Consider the following 12,029-nt stretch of genomic DNA (forward strand, 5'->3'; position numbering starts at 1 on the left):
GAAACGTAAACACAAGAATCACAGAACATATCACGCTTACAGCAAAACAATTTTAAACAATGCAATTTCTAAACAACACAGTTTTATATAACGTAATGATTTGAGCCATCAGTTTGATTGCAAATCAAATAGAAAAATTTATAAAAAGAAATGTTGAAAGTTCATATGTCGAAAGTCTGCCAGTTTCAGCAACCACTAAAAGCCACTTTACGCATACCTCTCTGCTGGCCGCATGTGCCCTCAGGTGGATTTGGGGGCCTGATATCACCGTTGCTTTAATTTCTTTACAGACGATAGATTACACTGCACTGAGAAAATACGTGTGTGAAAACTAGAATCCCTTTATTAGCCTTTTAATAGAACATGGGGGCGGAGCCTGCTAAAAGTCGAAAAGCTCACAATACCAGAGTTAAACTCAGAATTTATAGCTTTATCAAAATTTCAAAAATAGTATTTGTGGAAAACAACAAAAATGCGAATTACCATCATAATTACCATACATGACCCACATATTACTATAAAGGGCCATATTTAATACTAATATGTCGAAATATATATTCAGGAAGTTTTCATACATTATTCTCTAAAACAAAAACAAAAAAATGAATAAATATTACACCAGTCTACGATTTTCGCTACTTATTCATAAGTGTGATGCTTTCTAGATATATACGAATAAAGAACCCTCGTATTCACAGTCCAGGCATGCTAACTTGTTGTCCACGACCAATCTACTTAATATTGATCAAATTACTGTTTCACCTGACTTAGCTTTATGATAAGTGCCAGAGGGAACTCATGATAAACTTTATGATAAGTATAATCGTCAATGATTTTTTTATTAAAAGTAGACAAATATATTTACATAATTGAAGAAAACAAATACGAATGTACCTTTTTTTCTTCAATTCTGTAATCGTGGAGTTTTACCAAGAACAAACGGTTTCAATTATCAATTATTCAAATACATTTAATTGCAATGAACATTATATATTTACACGTACCAATTTACTAGATATCAGTGGCAACTATCACTGACATACTGTTAGGATTGTATGTCAAATATCAAATATTTTCTATCTTTAAGGTCTGAATGTTAAAGAATTTGAAATTTAAAATTATTCATTTCCGATGTTAAAGTCTGTAAACAAGCAGAACAATGCAGCTACTCCTGTAGCTTTAGATCTTACGAAATTGTTATTCCTTCTCATGAATTTTTCATTATCATACATAAAAACAAATGTTAAATGTTTCAAGATTTTTAAAACAGTTTACCATCATTTTTAGAAACGTGTAAGAGTGCAGATTTCACTGCTACTTTCATGAGCCAACTTTCATGCCCTTTGTTTCAGATCAAAAACGGGTAATCCATTGAAAAGAACATGAACGTTCGAAGTTTTTTGATTTGCTGTAATTGCATTTTATTGATCCACAAGAGTAGCTTACTGAAAATTTATCAATATACTAAAATAAAGTGGACAAACAACTGCGGGTCAAGATCGATAAAATCACCAAAAATGAGAAAATTGATTTTAACTGCCTTCTATATGCATGCACGTGCGAAATGCATGGATTTTTTATTTTTCAATCTTCCTTTTTATTCAAATTGAAATTTTCTGAGAAAGTTCCAATACTTATTTTGCTAACTTGTATTTCTGCAGATAAAACTGAATTTTGGAATATAAAATATTTGGATAAAACATTTTCATGCTATAATTAAAATAATCAAACTGTCAGCACATAATTTAAAAACTTTATTCTGAGACCGTCAAGGACCTTAAAGCAAACATTTCTTTGTCCGATCACGTCATCCTCAGGAGAATAAAAATCAATGCAATCTCCACATATAAAAAACCATTGGATCATGTGACTACATAGTTTACACACTAGAACTTAAATATCACGCCATTTCGATAATTTGAGTTGTTAATCCTTCTTCTTTATTTATGATATAATAATTATTTTTTAGCTTGCTTCACTGTATCTATAGTTTCTCTGATATTTCTAAACATCATAACATTCAATTGAATCAAACTATCACTGAAAGATGTGACGGGTATGACTTGCGTGTTCAGCACCGATTATCACCAATCATAACTGGGTAATATTTTTATAACTAGGCAGTATTTTTATAGCTGAGCAATAAAACAATTGAAATTTTAACAGAAATGATATTTTAGATTCAACCAATAAAATTACAAAAAGGAACAAATTATTTCAATTATAAAATAATAACTTTTTAAACATTAATTGTTTTTCTTTAGTGAAAATATCATGAGTGTTGCAACAAGAAAGACACTTTTATTTATAACTGTGCCTACAAAGAAATACTTCAATAAAATCTACTCTGTGATCTACACTGTAATGATAGCTCATTGTTAAACTAAAATTTCAATAAAATTATATTTCTCATGTATAGTGAACATTATTAGATGTCAAGCATTGTTGCAGAACTATCAATTTCAGAAAAGGCCGCAGGAACTAGTAGCTATACTTGTCCGAATGGCGGGTATTTTTTGTTAATTTCTACTAATTCATCACGTTTCAGTTTCATTGTGTTTTATCACACCTGTTACCCTAAAATGTTGAAAACAGTTGTTTGTGTAAAAAACAAGACAGAATCATCAAAGGTCGCGCTGTAATTAAACCTCAAATCAATTAGAAAATAGAGCTATTCGCTAAAAGTTTCCATTTAAGGAAAAAATAAACTCAAGGGTTATTCTATGAGCACTTATGCCACGGCTAAAAAGTGGACTACTTTTTGTTCCACATCAGTCCGCAAAAGGTGTAGTAGTTACACAATATATCTTAAAAAGGAAGGTACTGGGTTCATTCAATAAATGAATAACAAGCATCACAGTTATAGAAAAGAAAACATATCTTCATCTTACCCAAGATCACAACGCGAAACAGTAATTACTTCGCAATAATATCTGAGCAAGTAGTATTTTAAGATTATTTTGAAAAAAATATAACATTTCGAACTTACAGTTTTATCTTTAAAGTTATTAAACAGTACATTATTTTGGTACAATAAATATATATTTAGAAAAATAATAAGGGTTATTGCGTGGGAAACGAATACTTTAAATTACAATTAAGAGAATAATATATCACATAATAACCTTATTTTTATTTTAAAAATAACTATTTCCTAAATATGTTGTTCAATGAATATGAATTTCCAATTAGTAAAAAAAAACATGTATCGTGCTTCGTTTTACCTAATATAACACTCCGGTTCAATAGAAGATTCTGGATCAGCAACATATTTTAAGCTTAAAAAATCTACAAAACTCGAAACGCATATTTTCGAAAATGAACGTATCTAACGATTCATAGCTTAATTTATTTCACAGTAAATAAACTTTTACACCAAAAATTCAAAGAAGCTGCTGCCATGTAAGCGGTAATAGCATAATTTATAATTGAGAAACATCGTTTCTTTATTATTATCCGCAAAGCTGTACAATAGGCTATTTCACACTAAATATTTGACCATGTGGTCAAACCCAGTATTTTGACACTATAAACCATCAAGCTTACCGCTTACTGGAGGGGGTTAGGTGGATGGATGCGTAACTGGTTCTGTAATCTTCACACAATGATAAACTAATGTAAAAATCGACGTTTCATTATACAACCCATATAAATTATATACTTATTAATATACGTTAGCTAATTAAATCATCGCGTTTGTCAGTACGGTAAGATAATTAACTTTAAGTCTTTCTTCAGTAAATCTGGTACATAACGTATTATGAAAATGAAACTTACAAAGGATTCTTGTAGACAAACAATCCCAAAATGTGTCTATTCTTATTCTCTAAATGACAACAAAATAACAGACATATATACATTCATTTATAAGCAATATAGGTTTGTACAAAACAAGCCAATAAACGTCATAAGCAGCAGAACCACAACAAGGTAAAAGTAGCAGCCTATACGTCTTAAAAGTATTCTCCACAAAAAAAGCAGTCTCGTTATTGCAAAAATGACCTAATACAAAGGTTAACATAAAAACTTCATGGGAACTGACACAAGAAATATATTTATTTTCTACTCCAACTAAAAGGTTGCGTTAGAAAGCCAGAGAGGCACTAGGCAGAGCGCTTTTCCTCAGACACAGCATTTATCATATTCGGCTTTCAAAAAATAGAAATTGTGTCCGTATGTCCGTCATCATCAACAGACGTTCACCATTTTTGGCAGGATAATGAGAAATAATATTCTACATACGTCAACCAAGTTTAATCGATATCCGATAATAACTATGAAAAATAATGAGAAAACTTAGTTCCCTTTTAAAAGAAAGGAATTTTTGTGAACTTGCCTTTTTTACTCTTCAAAGAATATAATCATTTCTAAGTCAGGACATAGTCCAGACGTATATCAACTTTCGTCCAAATCCATTCAGCGATTTTCGAGAATTCCTGCTGACAAACACACAACCTCCATCCAACTTGGGTTGCGGAGGTAAATATATTTGATATTTTCAACCAAAACAGCATTTTAAGCACCACACGGGTTGAAAGTTCAAATCAGAAACCCGAAAGTACAGAAACTGCTGTCCCTAATTTAAAACTGCTTAACAAAGGAAAAGATCAGTCAGCAGTATGGTTAAATAGCAATAGCATAATTTATAATTTCTCCAGAAATCAAAATTAGGGTTTTAACAACCTGTAGTGGCACAACTAGGATCATCTTACATAAAAGAAGTATACAGAAATGTGTACATATTCCCTTAGTTCTATCACAGCTTATGGGCATGAAATAATCAAAACACTTTAAGATATATTCTTAAAAACATGTGAATATTAGAATATTCACTCTTAATTTAACAATACCTAATTAATAACATTCTGACAAAAACAAGATATGATAACTACAAAGTCCATGATAACACTTTTTTCATATTTCTATGGAATAGAAACGGGTAAATCAGTGTTCTTCATTATATGATAATTATGCTAATTCCTTAAAAAATGCAATAGATATATGCAAGTAATAACTTCCTTATACGAAGAAACTGCAGATCATTTTTAAGAAAAAACGTCAACACATTTGGAGTGAGATCAATAAATGAAACGCACCAATTTTTCTGCAGTGGTGTAAACTACTGCACATAAAATAAATCATTAGATTAGTCGACAATTATTACCTAGACATTTTCGCTTTATTTTAAAATCCTCGGTTAATTACATCTCTCAACTAAAGTACTTATAGACGTCATTGCAGTTGTACCATTTACAACTTACTGTCGCTATCCAGTTTTATCAATGTGTTTGCAAATTTCAAAAGGCAGCAAAATATAATCCTTCTTTTGTATTTCCGTATACATAACGTAAAACCCTTTACTATTGTCTGTTATTCCCGTACACAACAGAAAAACCATTAATCTCCCCTTTAACAAGGTTTTGCAGTTTCTGATTTATGTATTCATATACGTCACAGAAGTTGACACTGGATCTTTTAAACAAATTATTCATACGATTATACACGAAGTTTCAAACTACTGTAGTTTAAGGTACTCATATTGTGCGAAAAAATAATCACCTTTAATATGCTTCAGGATTGAAAGTACCTGAAATAATACAGATGAGAAGAAAGAACCGTCTACACTCTATTGTATATAACTTAAACGCATGGCAATTTACACAGATAATATAATAAACGAACGTACTACATGCGGTCACACAATAAAAACATACACAGGAACCAAACAAGGCGTAGTCTTATATAAAATAAAAAGGTTCAGTTTAAAAGGCTATCTAAGATGATTAAACGCGAAGGCACGTATGTTATGGATAAATTTAAAAATCTATTTATTTCAGAATATTTGTACAAAATTACACAAATAGTTATCAGCGCATAGCAGTTGTTCCTGATTTTACACTGGTACTAGAGGAAACACAGTTAGTCAAAAGCACTCACTGCCAGACAAACTTTCAGATTCAAAGTCTGAGTACGTTAGCCACAAGGACAATGCTTGTACAGGTTAAAAATGTTATATTAAAAACAGTTGAAATGTAACCACTCATGCTGAAAACAGACATGCTTAGGCTATTTCACGCATTGTTTATAAACTGCATATTTACAACTTTAAAAATTAACGCATACTTGAAAAGTTTCCACTTCTCGCCAAAATCAGTACTGTTAATATTATTAAATGCTTCATTTATCTATTTCTAAATATATTGACTTGTATATTCGATATCAAGTCTGTATTATCAGAATATAACACTTATTTTTAACTTTTTAGCAAAACACGGGCACTAATTTACCTTACTGCTAAAAACATGCATAATAATTAATGCTTAATTTCTAAAACTTCACAGGGAGCATTACAAGCATCTGTTTACATATGACAATACCACAAGAATTACATTAACCAATCATATTTTAAATAAATTTGTTGAACCATGAAATATCGATAACTTTGAAATGCATTCAAATTTACAGAATGAGTTATTTTACAAAACTAATTACATAATTGCATTCAATTTCTTCACTAATTACAGCATTACCCTTATTTTACTTGTTTGTAATTTAATTAAAATTAAAACAAAGCAACGTTATATTGTAATCATAAAAGATCTTAGAGTTGCCCTACAACACACTTCAGGTACCAACCACACATGGTACTAATAAACATGAAAATCACGACATTGTTAAATAAAAACCATATTTATTACCTTTACTGAAGAAAATCCTACCTTCTAGAGGAATTGGGACACAGAAGCAAGCAAAATTCCATTTCCTGACAGAAATTACACACTATAATTAAAAGATGTGGTGGATTTAACTACAAATATTAATATCTACATATTGTTACTGCTATCTATCACAAGTATACGGAACTCCCAATGGCTGTACAATGTGAACTTGTCTCCATATCCACAAATATTATAAAGCGGGATGACTAAAAATCTCAAAGTTTAAAATAAAGTTACTATTTTATATTATCACCTTTTAAAGACATGATGTTTCAGTGAATTACAATTCTAGTAGTTTAATTTTCTGCTTTAAAAGAAATAACTTACACTAAGAGATCTGAGTGATCACAAAAATCAGGAACTATGGACACAACACGATGTTTGAAAATAACATTACGCATTTTTCAAAATTTACGTATATGTGTAGATATACGGAATACTGTTTACACTTCCCGCTATTAAGCATTCAGTTTGAAAAGTACTGCTGGTTAAACAGTAAATGTCATACATGAGTTATTCACCCTAGTGAACAATTAAACGCTTGTAAATCAAAAGCCTTAACATTTTGATTGAGGAGCTTTAACCAAATATGAAAAACTGAAATCGAAGTCTTATATTTTAATAAACATTTTACGGCTTCAATAAGTATAATAAAAAAAAGATTGTAATAAATTTAAAAGTGACGTCTTATTTTTCTTCGGATGTTTTACTTTTAAATCGGAACCGAGAGGAATGCGTACCATTTTGTAAACTAAATTATAGAATACTACGCAACATCATTCAATATCTTTAATACGTAATATTTAAACCAACCTGGTAAACCTCCAAAACATATATGGAAATAAATATACTGCATAACATATGCATTAAGATGCATATAAATGAGACAATTCAGATTACATGGCAAGTTCAGTATTAAAATTCTCATCAGTGATTAGCTCTATACTTAAAAATAACACTAATGATAATCTACAACGAAAACACAAACATATTAACTAAAAGTATATAAAGATATATAGATAATCATCCTTGCTATGCATTGCTGTTTCAGTATTATGGGGCACTAACATTTAAAACAAAATTCGGTCTAATGAAACTATAACTCGATATCATAAAACAACTCATAACCCCATGCTTTTTATCTTCATAAATGATTATAACGTCAACACAAATCACTTGTGATTATAACCACTGCTAAACGTTTTATCACCTACAGACTTTTCGGTACGAGTATAACAACTTCATTGATTATGAACAGCCCCAAACGTCTTTCAACAGCTTAATGCTAACAGAGTTAATAATATAAGAATACAAAGTAACTAAGATTTGTTACTGACAATTCAATAGTCCTTTAAATTTCATAGTTTTTTTATAATTCCTATGTAACAGATACAACATTAAACAATAAAAAATACGATCATGTTACATTTGTAACGAAAACAATTTTAACTGATACAAAATTTGCTCATTCAAATGAAAAACTTAACTTTCTAATGCAATAAGAAGTTTCCTTTGATATAAGGTTCGCTATTAAGCAGTTACAAACAAATTAAATATTCTTCCTTCTGATTATGTAGGGTATATCATAGTAAGACACTTGACTACACCTAAATGGCCTTTTTGGGTTTGCATTTTAACATGTTTGCCACTGTTCTTAAATGTATACAGGCGACTGCTGAACTTTTGCATCATGCTTGTTAAAGTGTCTGAAATAACTAAGTTCACGTGCCAGTTACTCCTGCTGTGGTTATTCTAAACGAAGAATGAGTGAGGTATACAATTATATTCATCCAGTAGAGTAATGAAATTCTATATTCATGTTTCCAATATGATTTATTTCGTTAAATGTAAAACTATATTTTTCAATTACATATTAACAAATCTCAAATACTTTATATATTTCCAGTTGTTGTACACAATATGAAGTAAGCTTCAATTATAATGCATGTATGCTTGCAAGAAAATAATATCTGAGGTGCTCGAGCTGCGATAAAAACATTGGCTTGAGTAAAATAAATGACCTGAAATAGAAAACAGCCTGTAATCGTGATATTTTGTTTATATATGCAACCTGGTATCTTTAAACCACGCACTGCTGCAAAGTTGTCATTTTCCTGATTGAGTGTGCATTCAATGACGTGAGACGAAACGCGAACTACTTTTAATCAATCATTTTTTACAGAAACCAGGCACATGTAATCAAACTTCATGTTACTAATGAAATTTTTCTTTCCATTATATAAAGCTGCAAATGGAGAGAATATGAAATGAAATTTTTAAAAAATCACCTTACACAACAAGGGAAGATCAGTCTTAGTACATAGTGTCCAGGACCTCTTTTAATTAACTAAAACCATAACTCTGCACATATAGAATCTCTGGCAGCTACGTTTGTTGTTGATTATAACTGTTTTTCATAAAATATCTTTGATAATTCACTGTTGGTGGTATTGATATTAAATACAGAAAATGAACATAAATACAAAAAAATATAATTTACCAATTCTGTAAGTACTGGGTACAGGAAGTAGCAAGTCTCAAGAACACAACATAAAGGTCACGTACGTCAACAGAAATGTCCTTTAATTACCTCAAGTTCTGTTACCAGGAAACCTTAATAACAAACTACATTTTCCAAACCAAGAAAAAAAACACTATTATTTTTGGCTGTGTAAAAGAAATATCAGTTTAAAACATTTTCTCATACTTTGACCTTTCTGAGGATCTGCACAAAATATTGGGTTATACTACTTTTTTTTTCTGTGATCAAAGCATGCATTAGATAATACCTAATCACTATAAGCACTAAAAAGTGTTGTATTATATGCTGAAGTTTGTACATGTATGTTGGCAGATTATATTTGTTTATACAATTTTTAAGCTCATCCAAAAATGCATAATTTAATTAAGATTAGGTTATTGTTCTAACTACAGAAGATATAACTGACATACCTTTACCAATTTTAGATAACACAGCAATTGGAGTGTCAGGTTACCAATACACTGGAAACTTGTTTTTGTAAAGGGAGAAAGAATTACCAATATCACTCATATACACCTGTGTACATCATACGAGTATTATGAGTTATGTAGTATAATAATAAAGTATACTGTGACCAACATGTTTTTATTACCATGTTCTCAGTTTTATACTGCACTTGTATATCGCTTGAATTTGTGTCAAAGTGCTCTGTATATTATTTCCAGTGACATACTCAAATCTGTCACCTTTTATCACCTGAATCACTCTCCTGTACAAGTGCTTTAGATCACTTGAATATGACTCCATTCATGCATTTTTTGAGTAAACAACATACTGAAAATGTACTTAAATGTTCTGTTTTACATTCTGAAAACCATAATGCTACAAAAACATACTGAAAATGTTCCAGCCTCTGGTGGTTTTTACTAATCTATAATCACTCATTATTTGAAGTTTTATATCAAGATATTTTCAATAAAAAATTATCTGTAGTTATTATATTGTCTTAAACCATATAAAATTGTATATCATTTCACAATGGAACAACATGAATAGCTACAGTGTATTTTCCTTTTACTTAAATACTATTCTGAGGTATCACTGGCTGAAAAAGAGCTTTCATATTGGGATGTGTCAATTTTCAGCTAATCACAACTTTACAAAATCACAGTTTGAAGAGTTACGAAATATACTTAAACAATTTGCAGGAATGTTTAATCTAAAGTTAATGTTAATTAAAAAATTTTTTTTTCAGGAAGATAAAATTACAATTCTAGAAAGTCTGTGTGTATTAAAATTTATGTAATTTTAACAATGATGTATAAAAATAAATGATAATGTGTGTATCTGTTCCTTACACATTTTCACATTTCTTGATCAGTCAGCACCAAACGTGAAACACTGATACATGATGACAAAAGGAAGGTAGAAGAATGAGAGGTTTTAACCCCCAAATTTCATAACTAATTTCAGAAAAATCCTGCAACATCAGAATGAACTATGTAACTGCTATTGTTAGAATTACTGAAAACAATGTTTTTCTTTTCCGTATCAGTACCTTTATGTATTTTTATTGCACTTTGATGATTATTACATGCAGGAGAAAAAACAAAAGCACAAACTCCTATCCTTCATTACACTTGAATTTATAATTTCACATGTTTAACAGATGGGTACTCCAGCTAATACGTTCATACAAGTTAATGAAAATTTATATGTTCCAATTTATTCATTTTAGCCTTTACATTTTTAGGAAGTGTTTTATTCTTTTATTACTTAGTTACAATGTGCCACTTCTAATTATAAACCTAATGTCTCACATACACTGGATAATCATCATTTCCAACAGAAATGAAGATGAAAACACCCAACAGAGATTACAAGAGAAACTTAGCCGTTGTTTCACTTACATGTAATAGCAAAGAATGTTTAATTTTGTATTATCATTACTTCTTTTTACATAACACTTTCTGGTTCACCAAACCAAATGATCATTTTTCCTTCTCTGTTCACAGCCAACACTCTTATTAACATTTTCTTCACACAATATGATTTATAAAACCAGACTTATTATATGATTAAAACAATAACATTTAAACAACATTTAATACATTAGTTTGTATAAAAGGGGTTCAATAGCCTTTCTACCAACAAATTACGTTTCTACAATCAGACACAAATACTGTCTTTTTACACATGCACTCTTACTTGATCCTGTTTTCTCATAAAATTTTTAAATATTTTATATTTTCTTTATTTTTTTTATAAACCTACTGTTAAGTCACTTCTTCATCCTACCATACAGTTTATACAATAAATTCTTTTGTAACTAATCTTAATGTTCCTTGCTATGCAGTTTTTACACGTATTAGCCAAACTCTCCTCTCCAGTAAATGTGCTGAAATTTTATCATGTAAACAAACTCAACTTCCTTTATAATTACTACATCCTGGGTAAATAAAGTAAACGCTAACAATTTATTAATTAAGAAGTTTTTTCTCAAAACAAAATTAAAATATAAAAGGTATATGCAGTTGTTGTTTTTTTTTACAGGCTGGAAATTCATTCAATAATGTTTCCTTAATTTGTACACAAATGTATATAAATGGTGAAACCTACCTGAATAAAATGAATCCCAGAGCTTCTACAGCAGCTCTTCTGACATCATCATTAACATCGCTGACCTGAAAGGTAAACCACAAATGATTCAATACCTTAAATTTGATAGCTGTTTTATACTACAAAAATTTGGACACCATAACTTCAGATATTATCAGTAACCTTTACAATTATTGAGCTCAAATAACAACAAAAAATATTTCATGGAC

The 12,029-nt window shown here is 30.0% G+C and overlaps 1 protein-coding gene across 1 annotated transcript in view; it reads right to left on the minus strand.

Moving 5' to 3' along the window:
• The window catches only part of Rpn2 (Regulatory particle non-ATPase 2), a 243,293-nt gene that overhangs the window by 179,409 nt on the left and 51,855 nt on the right, over positions 1 to 12,029 (minus strand). The window contains exon 17 of the mRNA XM_076448295.1: positions 11,821 to 11,885. Within this exon, the coding sequence (XP_076304410.1) occupies positions 11,821 to 11,885 (65 nt within the window). The remainder of the gene's footprint in view (positions 1 to 11,820; positions 11,886 to 12,029) is intronic.

This window comes from Tachypleus tridentatus, chromosome 8 (genome assembly GCF_004210375.1).
Source record: "Tachypleus tridentatus isolate NWPU-2018 chromosome 8, ASM421037v1, whole genome shotgun sequence".
NCBI classification, from domain to species: Eukaryota; Metazoa; Arthropoda; class Merostomata; order Xiphosura; family Limulidae; genus Tachypleus; species Tachypleus tridentatus.